This window comes from Oryx dammah, unplaced genomic scaffold (genome assembly GCF_014754425.2).
Source record: "Oryx dammah isolate SB20612 unplaced genomic scaffold, SCBI_Odam_1.1 HiC_scaffold_3, whole genome shotgun sequence".
NCBI classification, from domain to species: domain Eukaryota; kingdom Metazoa; phylum Chordata; class Mammalia; order Artiodactyla; family Bovidae; genus Oryx; species Oryx dammah.
In genome coordinates, this window is record NW_024070187.1 from 70,800,407 (window position 1) to 70,818,952 (window position 18,546).

Consider the following 18,546-nt stretch of genomic DNA (forward strand, 5'->3'; position numbering starts at 1 on the left):
TGCATCTATTTGCCATGAAGGATGGGACCAGATGCCATGATCTTAGTTTATTGAATGTTGAGTTTTAAGCCAGCTTTTTCACTTTCTTCTTTCACCATCATAAAGAGACTCTTTAGTTCCTCTTCACTCTCTGTCATTAGGTCGGTAACATCTGCATGTTTGAGATTGTTGATATTTCTCCTGGCAGTCTTGATTCCAGTTTGTGAGTCATCCATCCTGGCATTTTGCATGATGTACTCTGCATATAAGTTAAATAAGCAGGGTGACAATATACAAACTTGATGTACTCCTTTTCCAATTTTGAACCAATCTGTTGTTCCATGTCCGGTTCTATTACTTCTTTACCTGCATACAGGTTTCTCAGGAGACAGGTAAGGTGCTCTGGAACTCCCATCTCTTTAAGAATTTTCCACAGTTTGTTGTGCTTCATATGATCCATACAGTCAATGGCTTTAGCATAGTCAGTGAAGCAGGTTTTTTTTTTTTTTTTTAATTCTCTTGCTTTTCCTATGACCCAGTGGATGTTGGCAGTTTGATCTCTGGTTTTAGTGATAAAGACACATTAACACCCAGTTGTGTAAGTAACTTTATAATCTCATTTATAGTAAGTATTAATAAGGAAAGAATACAGGAAATATTCGGAATGCTATGAGAGTATATAGAGGGAGATCTAATTAGATTGGAGAATCTGGAAGGACTCCTTACAGAGAGTGGCATTTAAGCTGAGACCGAGACAATAATGAAAACAGACTGTCAAATCCTTATTCATTGAGCTCTTCTTTTCTAAAATCTAGGCATACCACCTCCTTTCTGTAAAAATATTTTTATTTAAATATGGTTAAGTTATAGGTTTTCTTTTATCGTTGTTAATTAAGTCCTCACCCTAATTGCTTTTATCCTGTAATACAGTTACATTTTGTCCTTCAGGGTGTCCAGATAGCTATTCTCATTCATTTTCCCTTGACTTTCTTCCTTAACCAAGAGGATAACTTATTTCCAAGTGGCAGGTGAAGGATACTTCACGGATATTTACCATTTACCAAGTGTCTTTGGACGTGGCATGTGCATAGTAGACATTAACATAGATCAGGATGCTTTCCAATGTAGCAGAATACCAGATTGTCACTATCTGGGGCTTCTGCATATAGTACTTGAACATTAATATACCATAGACCCCAAGTATACATTTACCATATTTATTTTCTACAGTAGCTATGAAGTTAATGGGTTTTTTTTTTTAAGTTGCAATGGAATAATAGGCATAATCTTGTTTTAGGAATGTTGGAAGTACTTGCTTATTTAGTGAATATCCTAATGTACACCGTCTGGTAGAAATATTTATATTTATCTGATTGCAGAAAAATAGACCTCACATAGGTTTGGTGCTGGGACAGTTGGGGGATGGTATGCCTGAGAAATTGATCTTGGATTTAGTCTCAGAAAACACTGAGGAATGCACTAGGCTGTTAGCGTTACTTGTACTGGGTGAGTAGAGAGGGTTATAAACTAGTGATTCCCAACTCCAAATAAATCAGAATCACCTGGAGGGCTTGGAAAACCAGTTACTGGGCCCTGTCCCCAAAGTTTCTGATTGAGTAGGTCTGGGATATACCTCAAAATTTGCATGCCTTGCACGTCCCCAGATACTGCATGCTTCCGGTCTGGGGATTATACTTTAGTTACAACACCAGTATAAACAACTGGGGGAGAATGACAGTTGAAGCATCTGCTGGGATCTAATCAAGTAGGATCAGTGGCAGCTGGGTCTCTTGCCGGGAACTTGAAGGCCTGGAAATTTGCCCCAGTATTGCCAGCATTCTCTCTCCTGCTCTCCTTATAGATTAATAATTGTGTTCCTTAATTACATTAAAGGAAGTTGTGTTCTTTTTATCTGTTCGCATCTTTCAGTCAGTCTCGTCATCAGCATCCTTGTGGCAACCATGTGGTGATAATTACAACAAATGATAACTTCTGTCTTGAATTATGTTTCAGGGTGATTACGACTCGGATATCCATCTCATCACAAGAGAAAGAGACGAACTTCAGCGTATGCTAGAAAGATTTGAAAAGCACATGGTGGATATACAGTCCAATGTTAAATTATTGACAGCAGAAAGAGATAAACTAAGTGTCTTATATAATGAAGTAAGATATTGATTGTGTAACACCAGTTAATTATAATGGAACCAGTATATATCCTTTATATTACTGTGGTGTATGGATCTTAGGGATATTCCTTCATAGTTAGTAGTTTCTACTATCATCCTGTTCCCAAAGCAGAGATTTCTATTGTTTTTTTATTTTTCCTCTTTTCTAGCCTATCTATGGATCAGGTCACTTTGGGATAATTCTCTATTTCTCAAACTACTGAATGGGTCTCAGCCTGACTCTGAGTCAAGTTTTCCTTGGGATTCAATCATGTTGGGTTATGTGTATCTTACAGTGGGTAGCACTAATTAATTGGATACATCGGATATTAAGGACTTAGCTTTGAGGAATAGGGAGGGGAAATTCACTATAGGTTAGACCAGTTACAAGCCTCAGTTGTCAGAAGGCAAGGTGAATCTGAGCAAAGCATGGTGTTTGTCACCAAAATTTGTTCTCATACCAATCTCCCATGAAATCCTATTGCTGTTTTGAGAGGAAGAGAAAGATATATGAGTTAAAAGGCCAACTTGAAGAAGCTTTTTTTACTTTTGGAGTTTTTTTGGGATTCTGCAGTACAAATTGATCTACTTTCTGGGCTTTTCCTGCAGTTGGCTTAGATTTCGGCTTTCTTGGGTCTGCTTACTTAATTAGTAGTTGTCCATCTGCTATTTGGCTTTCAAAATTTTATGGTTGGCACTTCTCTCCATCTTCTTGTCTTTTTGTTTTAATTATTACTATTATTACTTGAATCCTTTTACTCTCATTTTGGTGGCATTTGGGAAGAGAGCAAAAATAGCATATGTTTAGTTTTCCTTTTTTTAACTGGGAACATATCCAGTGTTTTTTAATTTATATCTTTTACTACTTTAAGGCTCAGGAAGAATTATCTGCAATAAGACAAGACTCTACCCAAACTACAGTCTCACATAATACTGTTAGTCTTATAGAAAAGGAAAAAGAACTTGCATTATCTGACTTAAGAAGGATTATGGCAGAAAATGAAGCTTTAAAAGACAAGTTAAAAGTAAGTAATTAGATTGACTTATTTTTAAAAGGTAATTTATTGAGAAAAAGGGAGGTCTTTTTTTATGTTTTCCTGTAATATGACTATTTTGAATCTAGATCAGGAGTTGGCAAACCATGGCCCATCAGCCAAATCCAGAACACTGTTTTTATATAGCCAATGTACTAAGAATGGTTTTTACATTTTAAAGTAATTGAAAAAAATCGAAAGAAGAACATTTCATGACACATGAAAATTGTGAAATTCAGATTTCATTGTTGATAATACTTACTAGTGGGAATACTCATTCATTTACTTGCTGCAGTGGCAGAGTTGAGTAATTGCAGTAAAAATTGTATGGTCCACAAAGCCTAAAACATTTATTATCTCTTTCTTTATAGAAAATAACCAACTCTGATCTCAGTAGGAATCCCCTCATATGGAGGGAGGTTCTTTTTTTTTTTTTTCTTTAAAAATGCTTCATTGAGATATTCACATACCATAGAATTTACCCATTTAAAGTGTATAATTCATTAGTTTTTAGTATATCCACAGACTTGCTCAGCCATCGCTACAGTCACTTTTAGAGCATGTTCAAAAAGAAACTCTTGTACTGGTTAGCAGTCACTCTTAACATCTCCCAGCCTCCTCAGGCCTAGACAACCACTACATTCTATCTCTAGATTACCCACTCTGGACGTTTCATATAAATTGAACCATTCAGTATGTGTTTTTTTTGTTTTTGTCTGGCTTCTCTAACTTAGCATAATGTTTTCAAGGTCCATGTGTTAGGTCATATGTATCAGTACTTTATTACTTCATATTATGGGGTAATATTCCATTGTATGGATAGACAACATTTTCTTTATCATTGGGGTGGTTTCTGCTCTTTGGCTGTTATGAATAATGGTGCTGTGAACATTTGTATACAACATTTTGTGTGGGTATGTTTTCTTTTGTCTTAGATGTATACCTAGAGTCATACCGATAACTTTAATCATTTGAGCAACTGCCAAGCTGTTTTTCCAAAGCGTTTGTGCTATTTTTAGTCCCACTGGCAGGGGTTAGAGTTCTAATTTCTCTGCATCCTTACCCGTATTTGTTACTATCTATCGTTTTTGTTATCATCATGCTGATGAGTGTGAAGCAGTATCCTTTTTAATTTTGATTTGCATTTCCCCGATGACTAAAGTGCTTATTTTTATACGTTTATTTGGCCACTTGTATATCTTCTTTAGGGAAATGTCTATTCAGATCCATTGCTCATTTTTTTTGAATTGGATTATCTTACTGAGTTGTAAGAATACTTTGTATATTCTCAATATAATCCCCTGGTCAGATATATGATTTGCAGATATTTTCCCTCCCTCATTCTGTGGGTTGTCTTCTCATTTTTTTAGTGTTGTTATCTGAAGCACAGATATTTTAAAATTTTGATGAAGTCCAATTTAATTTTTTTCTTTTGTTTGTGCTTTGGTGTCATATCTCGGGGCAGTATTTTATTTCATAATCTCTCCAAAATGTTAACATACATAAAGCACTTAACAGTGCTCAGTACATTAAAAGAACTCAGTGTTAACTATTAGTGTTACTATTATGGAGTCCATAGTTTACTTCCAATAAATATTATTGATGTTTAGAAATTAGTACCTAAAGTTAAGAATAAGAACTTTTAAGTATTATAAAGGTGGTCTTTATGTCATAGACTTTCAGTTAAAGTTTTGCCCCAACAGAGTACTTTTAATTTGAATCTTCTGGAAAATTGCCTTCCAGAAAGTGCTTTTTTTATAAAAATAAGTGTCGCAGTTACCAAATGGAAAACTTCTGTGCAGTATGGCAACTTTTAGTACAAGCTACTGATTTATCCTTCATATCTGTTGAAATGACTAAGGAATGTAAAAGTAGGTTAAAAAAGTACAGTAGTACCAAAAACTCAGAAAAGGTGACACTCATATTACCAGACTCTTTCTGGAGTACAGGAGGCAGGATTTATGAGTTTACAACAGATTTTTTATGTAAAACTTCAACTAATCCTCTCAGTCATTAAGTCTCCTCTACTAGTTTCCTGTTATGTCACTGCCCACCCAGAGTTTGAACCCAGGCATCATCACTGAGTCCTCTCTCCCTGAAAACTCCTATCTCTCATTTAATCACAGAATCCTACTGAGCTACCTCTAATAATACGTAACATGTGTTATGCCCTTTCCATGTGGGAAACTCTGTTCTAAGTGCGTTTTACAAGGGCTTTGTCAGTAAATCTTCACAGTTGCCTTTTCAGTTGGCAGTGCTTACAGATGCAGTATCTGAGTTACAGTGAGTTTAAATAATTTGCTGAACCAACAGACATGTGAAAAGATGCTCAACATCCCTAATCATCAGAGAAATGAAACGCAAAACCACAATGAGGTATCACCTTATACCTGTCAGAGTGGCTGTTGTCAAAAAGACCACAAAGAGCAGATGTTGACAGGGATGTAGAGAAAAGGGAATGCTTGTACACCGTTGATATTGTAAATTCATGTAGCTACTGTGGAAAACAGTTTGAAGATTCCTCAAAAACCTAAAAATAGATCTATAATAATATATGATCCAGCAATTCTACTCCTGGGTATATGCCTGAAGAAAATAAAAACAGTAATTTGAAAGATATATGTTCATAGCAGCGTTATTTATAGTTCCCAAGATAGGAAAGCAACTGAAGTGTCCAGTGAATGAATAAGGACGCTGTAGTATGTATATTCAATGGAGTACCACTTGGCCATAAAAAAGAACTAAATTTTGCCATTTGCAACAACGTGGGTGGACTTGGAAGGCATTATGCTTAGTGAGATAAGTCAGAGGAAAACAAATACTTTATGTTATCACTTACATGTGGAATCTAAAAAAATGAAACAAGCTAGTCTGAAAGACTCAGACTCACAGATACAGAAAACAAACTAGTGGTTACTGGTGGGGAAAGGGGTAGGGGGAGGGGCAAGATGGGGTAGGGAATTAGATTTCCCTGGTTGTCCAGTTAAAGTGGATGTGGATTTGATCCCTGGTCTGGGAAGTAGGATTCTATATGCTGTGATGTGGGCAAATACAAAATTAAAAAAAAAAAAGTTAAAAGAGGTACTAATGAGTATGTATAAAATAAACAAGCTACAAGAATATATTGTACGGCACAGCAAATATAGCTGGTATTTTATAATCATAAATGGAGTAAATCTTTAAAAACTGTGAACTACTATGTTGTACACCTAAGACCTATGTAATATTGTGAATTAACTATACCTTAATAAAAAAAATAGTAATAATGATTTGCCCATTACCCAGCTAATGAAGTCACGAAGACTCTGGCTCCTGAGCTCATAATGGTTTCTCTTGCATCACTTTGCTTGTTTCTATTCCCCTGCTACCATCCTGTTCTGGCCAGTATTCTCTCAGCTGCACTAGTGTATCAGTGGCCTCTTAAATCTGTATTTTACACTGAAGTCAGAGTCATTGCCCAAAGATATAAATCTGCTTACTTCACTTCCTGTTTTAAAATCCATTAACTGTTCTCAGGGACTTCCCGTGATTGGCCCTTGCTACATCATGGTCAAGCTCACCATGACCACCCACCCCTCATTTTCTCAACTCCAGGCCTAATGGACTTTCTCGTGCCCTGTCTCTACCATAGGCTATTGAGAACTCCTTTATCCCTTTCAGTCTCCTCACCCGGCTGATTTCTGTTCATCCTTCAGCCAGGTTAGCCATTTCCGTACACAGAAAGTGAACTCTGGATCCCTGATTCCCTTCCAATATGTTGCCTTCAAGTTCCTTTTCCTAGCAAAATATTCATGAATTTTATTTTAATATCTTGTTTAAGGTTTATCTTTACTAGACTATAATGTCTGTGACATCAGAGACTTTATCTGTTTTACTGTATCCCTCATACCTTACTTGGTGCTTGGTATATAATATGTACTCATACTGGCTGAATGATTTAGTAAATAAAAAAAGGCCTACAGCAGAGTGACTTTTTCAATGAAATATATAATCCAAACATCAGATGTCTTAACTTATTTTTAATAAATAGTAGTAAAAGTGTCAGTTGTGTTCAACTCCTTGTGACCCCATGGACTGGAGCCCGCCAGGCTCTGTCCATGTAATTCTCCTGGCAAAGATACTGGAGTGGATTGTCATTTCCTTCCCCAGGGGTCTTCCCAATCCAGGGATCTGGTTCTCTTGCATTGTAGGCAGATAGATTCTTTACCATTTGAGCCATGAGGGAAGCCCATTTTTAATGAATAACGTGGGTGGAAGTAAGAATTGGCGTGAAAAATTTTCGCAGAGCACCAGCATATTATTTGTCCTGGACTTAGCATCAACAAGAGTCAGATAAGTTAATATAACCAAAAATAACAACACTGGTGTTTATCTTATTGACCATCTCACTCTTGAAACTTTGAACTCTTGCGTCACCCTGTAGTATTCTGTTTTTTGTGTCTTCCTGATCCCATCTGTTGTTCCTTTATAGTCAGTTCCTCTTACGTCTCCTCTCATGAGGGCATACTTCTGGGCTTACTTAATCTGCTGGGTTTTTCCCTTTATGGTTGTGCTAATGGATTGATCCGTATAAATCTTTATAAATGAACCCATATCAGTCTGTGTCTTCTGTCACGGTCACACATGGAGGTAGAGTGTAAATGATGAAGAACTCTTGTTTTTGTTTTCAACCGAAAGCATCATTTTTGTAAAATTTCTAATGATTTTCTTTCTAAAGCATTTCTGTGTTATAAAAAGACAAAATAGTGCTGTAGAATTGCATTGCTTATGAACATCTTCTATAAAATTCTCTTACAGCATCTCCAGGAAATGAGTATTTTTGGAAAATCAGAATTAGAGAAAACTATTGAGCATTTGACATGTGTTAATCACCAGGTAATTTATCAAACTGGATTTGGGGTATATTTTGTTGTATGAATGACTATTTCGATTTTAATATACTGTATGTTTTTAAAATTACAAGGTAATATTTTAGAGAAGCTGTGTATCGGTGACTGACTAGGAGTATGTACTCTGAAGATTGACTACATGGGTTCATATCGATACATCTCTGTAATCTGTTTTCTGTAGGCAAATTTCTTAAACTTTTTATCTGTTAATTTCTTTGTTTGTAAGATAGAAATAGTACTCAAACTTATTTCTTAGAGTTTTTGTGAAAATTAAATGAATATTAATACACATCAAAAACCTAGAATACTCACTGCTATATCATAAGCATTCATGAAGTGTTAGCTATGATAGTTGTTTGCTCTTTTGTTTTTTTAAACAAAATATCATGTAATATAGGCTTAGAGTAAAAGTGAAATTCCTTTTCATTCCTTATTGCTCTCACTAGAGATAGGGTTTTTAACAAATTGTTAAGTGTTTTGATAGTTTTTTTTTCCCGTCTGTGTTTTCTTTTGGCTAGTTTCCTTTTCCATGTCTTCACTGTTTTTATTTATCTACTAATTCTATCATCTGTTTCAATCAACCTGGGCCAGTTGATTTTTTACCTCTTTCACTTAGGTTGTATTTTCCTGCTTCTTTGCATTCCCAGTAATTTTAGATTGGATGTCAGACATTGTCTATTTTATTTTTTTGGTTGCTGGAGAGCTTATATTCCTAGAAACACTCTTGAAGTTTGTTCTATGATATGGTTAGGTCAGATGGAAGTAGGTTGATTCTTTTTGGTTTTGCTTTTAAGCTTAATTAGGTGGGACTAGAGGAGCATTTAGTTTTGGACTCATTTTGTTTTACTACTGAGACCAGATCTTTTTGGGTGCACTTGCTACCTGTTGCCCCGTGAATTATGAGGTTTTCAAATGACTGATGGGAAAGAAGCTATTCCTGACTTGGCACAAGCCCTCAGTACCGGTCCCTCCAGCTCTCTGATGGCTCTTTCCCTGGCCTGGGTAGCTTTTTGTGGGCTGAGCTTCTGCTCAGCTGAAGATTCAGGGGCACACTTTGTAGATCTCTGGAGCTCTAGCCCTGTGCTCTTACTCCTCTAGTATCTGCCCTACAAATTCTGACTGCTCTGGCCTCCCTTGACTCTCAGTCCTGTAGTCTGAATTTAGGGGAACCACCAAGTCCAGCTGGGTTCCTTTTCCTGTGCCACAGCCTAGAAACTCTTCCAGCAATAAGCTGGAACAGTGATAGGGCTTGTCTCATATATTTCATGTCTCTTCAGTTCAGTTCATTTCAGTTCAGTCACTCAGTCGTGTCCGACTCTTTGCGACCCCATGAATCACAGCATGCCAAGCCTCCCTGTCCATTACCAACCCCTGGAGTTCACCCAAACTCATGTGCATTGAGTTGGTGATGCCATCCAGCCATCTTCCTCTGTCATCCCCTTCTCCTCCTGCCCCCAGTCTCTCCCAGCATCAGGGTCTTTTCCAATGAGTCAGCTCTTCCCATGAGGTGGCCAAAGTATTGGAGTTTCAGCCTCAGCATCAGTCCTTCCCATGAACACCCAGGACTGATCTCCTTTAGGATGGACTGGTTGGATCTCCTTGCAGTCCAAGGGACTCTCAAGAGTCTTCTCTAACACCACAGTTCAAAAGCGTCAATTCTTTGGCGCTCAGGTTTCTTTATAGTCCAACTCTCACATCCATACATGACCACTGGAAAACCATAGCCTTGACTAGACGGACCTTTGTTGGCAAAGTAATGTTTCTGCTTTTGAATATGCTATCTAGGTTGGTCATAACTTTCCTTCCAAGCGTCTTTTAATTTCATGGCTGCAATCACCATCTGCAATGATTTTGGGGCCCCCAAAAATAAAGTCTGCCACTGTTTCTCCATCTATTTCTCATGAAGTGATGGGACTAAATGCAGTGATCTTAGTTTTCTGAATGTTGAGCTTTAAGCCAACTTTTTCACTCTCCTCTTTCACTTTCATCAAGAGGCTTTTTAGTTCCTCTTCACTTTCTGCCATAAACCTCTGCATATCTGAGGTTATTGATATTTCTTCCAGCGATCTTGATACCAGCTTGTACTTCCTCCAGCCCAGCGTTTCTCATGATGTACTCTGCATATAAGTTAAATAAGCAGGGTGACAATATACAGTCTTGACGTACTCCTTTTCCTATTTGGAACCAGTCTGTTGTTCCATGTCCAGTTCTAACTGTTGCTTCCTGACCTGCATATAGGTTTACCAAGAGGCAGGTCAGGCGGTCTGGTATTCTCATCTCTTTCAGAATTTTCCACAGTTGATTTTGATCCACACAGTCAAAGGCTTTGGCATAGTCAATAAAGCAGAAATAGATGTTTTTCTGCAACTCTCCTGCTTTTTTTGATGATCCAGCGGATGTTGGCAGTTTGATCTCTGGTTCCTCTGCTTTTTCTAAAACCATCTTGAACATCTGGAAGTTCACGGTTCACGTATTCATGTCTCTTAAGGGTCACTATACATCATTGCCTGATGCCCAGTGTCTTTAAAACCATTGTTCCATGTATTTTGCCTAAATTTTTAGTTATTAAGGGTGCCTATCACTCTAGCCTGCCCAGAATCTGAAAGCATGACTTAATAAACTGGAAAATATATCTGAAGTACTAGAAGTCATTGAAAAGAGAGTTCAGTTCAGTTCAGTCGCTCAGTCGTGTCCGACTCTTTGTGACCCCATGAATCGCAGCACGCCAGGCCTCCCTGTCCATCACCAACTCCCGGGGTTCACTCAGACTCACGTCTGTCGAGTCAGTGATGCCATCCAGCCATCTCATCCTCTGTCATCCCCTTCTCTTCCTGCCCCCAATCCTTCCCAGCATCAGTCTTTTCCAGTGAGTCAACTCTTTTCATGAGGTGGCCAAAGTGAAAAGAGAATAGGAGATAGAAAATATAAAATAAGTTTAAAGCTTTAGAGAATAAAGTGAAAGTGTCCAACATTTATTTAGTCAGAATTCTGGGATATTATAATAGAATATAATCTATTCTATGGGAGAGGCTGTATTTCATGACATAATAACTGATACTTTTCTAGGTATTATGGGAAATACAGAAATCCTCTGATTCAGAATGCACAGTGAATTACAGTAGCATGACAAATCAATATAGATGAAAAGAAAATCCATACCATTTTTATAGCAAAAAATAATACAAGATGCCTGTGTATAATTTTGAAGGATCTTAATAGAAAACATTTTATAACCTTATTAAGACATTAAGGAAGATCTAAATAAATGGAGTGCTGTATCAGGTGTATTAAAAAGGTGACAGTTTATTAAAAAGGTAACAGATACCATGTTTGTAAAAAATGTAAATCCTCCCCAAATTCATCTGTAGAGTTGATGTAGTTTTATCTGAAATCCCAAGAACGTGATGTGTGTGTGTGTGTGTGAAAATTGACAATAGATTTAAAAATTTACATGGAAGCAGAGAGTCAGGAATCACAAAGAAATTTTGAAGAAAAATACAGTGTGGAACTTGTCCTACTAGATATGAAGGCTTTAGAGTCAGTATTTAAGATAGAGTGGTAGTGCTCAGGGATTAAGAGTGGTAAGACTAGTAGAAAGCAAACCCACAAATTATGGAAATTTGATATATAGAGGACTCAGATCAACAGGATAAGAGAGAATTATTCAGTAACACTGTTTTCTGGGATGGGCTTCCTTGGTGGCTCAGCCGGTAAAGAATCCACCTGCAATGTGGGAGACCTCGGTTCGATCCCTGGGTTCATCCCTTGGAGAAGGGAATGGCTACCCAGTCCAGTATTCTGGCCTGGAAGATTCCATAGACTTGCAAAGAGTCAGACACACTTGAGCCACTTTCACTTCACTTCACTTGGTTTTTGGGACAATTGACTTCATATATATGTATGTAAAAAAGGAATTGGATCCTATCTAAAATATATACCAAACTCAAAAATCAGTTCAGGGTTACTTGCATCCTTGTGTTCAAGAAATAACTCCAAATTTTAAAGGAAAATACAAGAGGAAATCTTTTTTAACTTAGCAGAATAATAATAGCAGTCATTTATATAGCATTTACGGTGTGTCAGGTAGTCTTCTCAACATTTTATATATATTCATATACATATAATTTTAATTCTCACAACAACTATAAGCAGTAAGTGCAAATATTATCCTTATTTCACAGATAAGGAAAGTGAGGCAGAGGGGAAGCTTGCCCAAGATCATACAGCTAGCAGGTATCTGATTCCAGAGTGTTTGCTCCTAAACAAGAGACAAACAAGTTTACTCCTTTAAAGAAAACAGATGAATAGGACCACATTGACAGGAATATCTTTATCAGTTCAGTTCCTTTCAGTCGCTCAGTTGTGTCCTACTCTTTGCAACCCCATGAATCGCAGCATGCCAGTCCTCCCTGTCCATCACCATCTCCCGGAGTTTACCCAAATTCATGTCCATCAAGTCAGTGATGCCATCCAGCCATCTCGTCCTCTGTCATCCCCTTCTCCTCCTGCCCCCAATCCCTCCCAGCATCAGGGTCTTTTCCAGTGAGTCAACTCTTCTCATGAGGTGGCCAAAGTATTGGAGTTTCAGCTTCAGCATCCTTCCTTCCAAAGCACACCCAGGACTGATCTCCTTTAGGATGGACTGGTTGGATCTCCTTGCAGTCCAAGGGATTCTCAACAGTCTTCTCCAACACCACAGTTCAAAAGCCATCAATTCTTTGGCTCTCAGCAATATCTTTATCAAATAGCTATAAATTGAAAAGACAGCCACTAATTGAGAGAACAACTTGCTGTATATTTAATCTAAAAAAATGCAACAGAAGTTGTGAATTGACACTTCACGGTAGAAAAAATTATAAATGGTTAATATAAAAAGATGTTCTACCTCAGAAATAGAGAAAATGCCAGTTAAAAATAAAATCATTTCACATCTTTCAGGTCGTCATAAATTAACAAGGTATAGCTAGTTTTATTAGTGAGTATGTGAAGCTTCTGGGAGTGCCAACTGGTACCTTTTTGAAGAATAATTTGGCATTGTTCTAGGTTGGCCAATAGATTACTCTTATTAGTCAACAAATCCATTGAACCCTGAATCAAAGTCAATAATCTATAGCCTCCAGACTAATCTGGCCTCCAGTCTGTTTTTGCAATAAAGTTTTTATTGGATTACAGCCGTGCTCATTTGTTAATACATTGTCTACAGCTGTTTTTGTGTTATAGTAGAGTGGTGGCAATGGACCATAAGGCTCACAAAACCTAAAATTTTTGCCCACTGACAGAAAATAGAAAACAATCTAGATGTCAGTTGTGAGGAAAACAGATAGAGTATTAAGTCATACAGTGGAGTGTTACAGAGCAGCAAAAATGAAAAACAGTAGGCACAACCATCAGCATGCATGAATCTTACAAATACGTTGAAGAGAGCATGCAGGGGCCTCCTTGGTGGCTCAGTGGTGAAGAATCCACTGCCATTGCAGGAGATACGGGCTTGATTTCTGATCTGGAAGGTCACAGATGCTGCAGAGCAGCTAAACCTGGGTGCCACAAGTATTTGAGCCTGTGCTCTAGAGCGCAGGAACCACAACTGCTGAGCCTATGTGCTGCAGCTGCTAAACCCCATGGTGCCCTAGAGCCTGTGCTCTGCAGCAAGAGAAGCCACTGCAATGAGAAGCCCGAGCAGCGCAGCTAGAGAGCAGCCCCTGCTCTCCACAACTAGAGGAAAGCCCACACAGCAACAAAGACCTGATACAGCCCCAAACAAACTATTTTTCAAAAGAAGAAGAAGAAAGAAAACATGCAGTATGATTCTTTTTATGTAGAGTTCCAAAACATGCTCACATAAACTGTATGTTGTTTGGAGATGCATACAGATGTGGTGTGCTAAGACAGGCAAGAAATGAGAAACACAAGACTCAAGATAGTTGTTACTGTGGGCAGGGATTAGGGGATGTGATTGGAGACTGCTCACAGTAGTTTCAAAGGTTCACGTAGTGTTTTTTAAGCCAGGTGATTCATGTTTTTAATCTTTATACCGTGCGTGTACTTTTGTTTGTAGTATAAGAATTCTGGAATTTTTAGTGCAATTTTTTTTTTCGTTCTCACTTCCCTATCCCACAGATTACCATCCACAGCTGTTTAACTTCTTTTCCTGGTGTTTACCTCCCTGTTTCTAAGTAACTGATTGTGCTATTTACGGATTTAAGATTATTGAGTGAGTCTCCAGGATGGTAGTTGATCGCTTAGCACTCCCCTTTTCTTCCCCCATTACGTTAACATAGTTTAATTAGATGTTTTCCTCTCGTTAATAGTTATTATTTATATTGCTAAGACTTCTCATGGTTTATGACTCAGCCAAGTGGGACAATATTACTCTTGCCCTTTTTCTTGTAGACCACTTTCCTAGAGTTATTCATTGCTTTGTTTTGTTTCATTTTGTGTTTTTATCAAGGACTTTATTTCTGCCACATACCTTTCAATATTTTTTGTTTTCAAACCTATCAGTTCTGGTCCTTTCCCCACTAAAGACCTTCCTTCTTGAGCTTTCTATCTTCTTGCTTCATTATGGACTGTGTCTCTCCATAGCTGTCCTCATAAGACTTTTCCTGTCTGCCCGCCTATGTTGAACCTCATGTTTTCTTCTTTCTTGGTTTATTCCTTCTTCTGGCATAGTACCTTCTCCAGCAGTTTCCTGAAAAAGAATACATGGGAGGAAATTTTGTTGCTAGTCTATTTGTTTGAAAATGTCTTTATTCAACTTTCAAATTTATGATTTGGCTTTGGCATATGGCAGTCTGAATTGGAAAATTATTTTCACTAAAAATTTTGAATATTGTCCTTCATTTGTCTTTCAGCTTTCTTTGAGATGTCTGATGCTGTTCTGTTACCGAGTCCTTTGTACATGACATGTCTTTATTTCTGAAAAGTTTTACAGTTTTCTCTCTTTATCTCCCGTTTTCATTTCTTTGGTAATTTACTATATTCTATTTTCTCTCTCTGAAACATTATTAGTTGGTTTTAGACTTCCTAAAAAGATCTGATGTTCTTATCCCTTCTTCTTTATTTTCTCTTTGACTTTCTCACTTTCTGGGAGATTGACTCAGCTTTATCTTTTAGCCCTTCTATTGATTTTTTATGTATTTTTGATTTCCAAGAGAACTTTCTAGAAGATACAACTGATAGAGGAATAAAGAAGATGTGGTACATATGTACAATGGAGTGTTACTCAGCCGTTAAAAAGAATGAACTAATGCCATTTGCAGCAACATGGATGGACCTAGAGAGTGTCATACTAAGTACCTGGAATGCTCCTATGAACATCCCAGTTACAGACTTGCAGCCAGTCTCCTTGTTCAGTTGTCCTTGTGACCCTCCCCACCACTTCATGGCTTCATGTGTTCAGCTTCAGTGTAAGTCAGCTGACCTCTCATTGGTATTCCTGACCGTAGTCATTGCAGGTCAGTGATTATCAACTGGGGTCAGTTCTGCCTCCTAAGAGATATGTGGCAATATCTGGAGAATTTTGTCTGTCACAATTAAGGGGGAAAAGTGCTTCTTGAATCTAGTAAGCAGAGGGCAGAGATAACTGTTAAACAACCTACAATACACAGGACAGCCCCCCCCAACAGAGAATTGTTTAGTGTCAACATCATTAGTTGACACCAAATAATCTAACTGCTTTAGATTGTATTTTTTTTCCACTCTGAACCACTATTCTATCTACTCTTTGTCTTTCACAAGTTTTTTTTTTTTTTTTTCTTCAGACTTTGAACTTTTCATTTTGTATTTGGTTATACCTGATTAACAGTGTTGTAGTTTCCGGTGAACAGCGAAAGGACTCAGTCATATATATACACGTGTCCATTCTCTGCCAAATCCCCCTCCTATCCAGGCTGGCACATAACATTGAGGAGAGTTCCATGTCTATACAACAGGTCCTTGTTGGTTATCCATTTTGAATATAGCGATATGTACATGACCTTCCCAAACTCCCTAACTATCCCTTCACCCTGGCAACCATAAGTTTGCTTTCTAAGTCTAGGAGTCTCTTTCTGTTTTGTAAGTAAATTCACTTGTATCATTTCTTTTTAGATTCCACCTATAAGGGATGACATACAATATTTCTCCTTCTCTGTCTGACTGACTTAGTATGACACTCTCTAGGTCCATCTACATTGTTGCAAACGGCATTAGTTCATTCTTTTTAATGGCTGAGTAATATTCCATTGTGTATGTGTACCAAATCTTCTTTATTCCTCTATCAGTGGGAATGTAGGTTGCTTCCCTATCTTCGCTATTGAAAACAGTGCTGCAGTGAGTATTCCTACAAGTTATTGCAGTCACCGGTTTACCCTTGTTTTCTTTCTTGTTCTCTTTGTCCTTAAGAGTATAATATTATTAACCTGTTTACTGTCATTTTAGCACTGTTTCTAGAGGAAGAGGAGATAAAAATGTGTGTGGTCAGTTTGCCATCTTAACTGGAAGACAGATTTATCACTAGTATTTCTTGGTTTTGAGTTTTATAGATAGATCATTATTACATCTAGAATTTATTTTTGTATATGAAATGAAATAGAAATTTATCTTATTTTTTGTCTCCAATGAGTGGCTGTCCCAACTCTAGTTTTTAAAGACTTTATTCTTTTCCACTTTCTTAAAATGCTACCTTCTTAAAATTTACATCAGGGATATGTTTGCTTGTCCACATGTGAAATTCATACTGTTTTAATTACAGCAGCTTTTAAATTTATTTTGATAGCTCATAAAAGAAGTCTAGCTGCATTCTTTTTCCCTCCAGTTTTTACTGTTTTTTTCTTAACTTTCTTTTCCCCTAAATAAATTTTGGAATGAAATCTAAGTCACTTATCTAGTTTAAAAAGATTTTGTTAGGATTCTTACTGAAATTTCATGGAATTTATGATTATTTTAGGAAATTTTAATCCATTTCCAACACTGTGTTCCCCTTCTGAAAGATGGTGTGTCTACATTGTCAGGTTGTGTTTTGTGCTCTTGAGGAAAATGTTCACTTTCTTTATGTAAGTCTTGTCCATTTTGTGTTGAGTTACAGTATTTTCGATTTTTCTTCAATTCAGTCCTATCTACTTTTTTTAGAAATTTTTTTCTGCTGGTGTTTTCCCTTCCTGTTTCATTGCTATTATGGACATATTCTTTTCTTCTTTTCTTGCCTTTCCTTTTTTCTTTGATTTCAATGATATTGAAGAGGAGAGATAAATTTGTTTACCTGCTCTTACATCTAGAACCTAAAGTGTAAATACATTAAAATATGACTTTTAATGTATTTTTAAATAAATCTAATTTATTTCCTTAGTTTTCATCCAGAAATATTATTAAAGAGTACTAAAGGAAAAGAAACTGAGACATATCCCTATTAATTTTTAAAATTATAGCTTGAAAACGAAAAATGTGAATTAAAGTCTAAAATATTTATAATGAAAGAAACAATGGAGTCTTTAGAGAAAAAAGCAAAATTCCAAGCCCAAAAACTTAGCCATGTGGCTGGTGACTCATCTCATCAGAAAACAGAGATGAACTCCCTTAGGTAAGTTTACTGAAGTTTCATTTTACTTCTGAGAATTAGCTTGTGACTATTTATGGTTCGTAACAGTGGTGTTTTGGGCTAAGTCTTTGAAAAGCAGCAGTTCTCAAAGCTGCCCTTACAAGAGAATCCCTGGGGGAGCCTTTGTAAAGTATGAATTGAGGGACTGATCTCGGGAGGTTTTTATTTACTGTGTGAATCTGGGTAGGTTTTGAGTACCTGTACTTTCAAAGACTCATAGATTGATATGGTTGCAGGCAAATTTTTGTATCTGCCTCCTTCAAACATCTCCCTAATAGATACAGGCATACTTTGTCTTATTGTGCTTCAACTTATTGCTCTTTACCAATGTTGTGTTTTTTACAAATTGAAGGTTTTTGGTAGTCCTGCGTCAAGCCAGTTTATTGGTGACATATTTCCAACAGCATTTAGTCACTTTGTGTTTCTGTGTCACATTTTGGTAATTCTTTCAATATTTCAAACTCATTATTATTATATTTGTTACGATGATCTGTCTTCAGTGAGCTTTGACTATTATAGCAATTCACTAAAGGCCCAGACCATGGTTAGTATTTTTTAGAAATAAAGTTTTTTTTAATTAAGGTATGTGCATTGATTTTTCAGATGTAATGCACACTTAATAGACTACAGAATAATCTAAACACAGCTTTTTTAAAATTTACTTACTTTTTAATGGCTTTGAATTTTAATTTTATTTCCTACTGAAGTATAGTTGATTTACAATGTTGTGTTAGTTTTTTCTGGTATACAGCAAAGTTATTCAGTGTACAGTAAAGTGATTTAGTATATATATATTTATATATACACACATATATATTTCATATTCCTTTCTGTTATGGTTTATTATAAGATATTGAATATAGTTGTCAGTGCTATAGGACCTTGTTGTTTATCTATTTTTT

At 36.9% G+C, this 18,546-nt stretch overlaps 1 protein-coding gene across 2 annotated transcripts in view; it reads left to right on the forward strand.

Annotated features, from left to right (window-relative positions):
* The window catches only part of CEP135 (centrosomal protein 135), a 74,435-nt gene that overhangs the window by 30,409 nt on the left and 25,480 nt on the right, over positions 1–18,546 (forward strand). The window contains exons 12-15 of one of the 2 annotated variants that reach the window (XM_040238250.1): positions 1,993–2,145; positions 3,020–3,172; positions 7,979–8,056; positions 17,475–17,626. In XM_040238250.1, coding sequence (XP_040094184.1) covers positions 1,993–2,145; positions 3,020–3,172; positions 7,979–8,056; positions 17,475–17,626 — 536 coding nt within the window. The remainder of the gene's footprint in view (positions 1–1,992; positions 2,146–3,019; positions 3,173–7,978; positions 8,057–17,474; positions 17,627–18,546) is intronic. The other variant, XM_040238252.1, reaches the window with a different exon arrangement.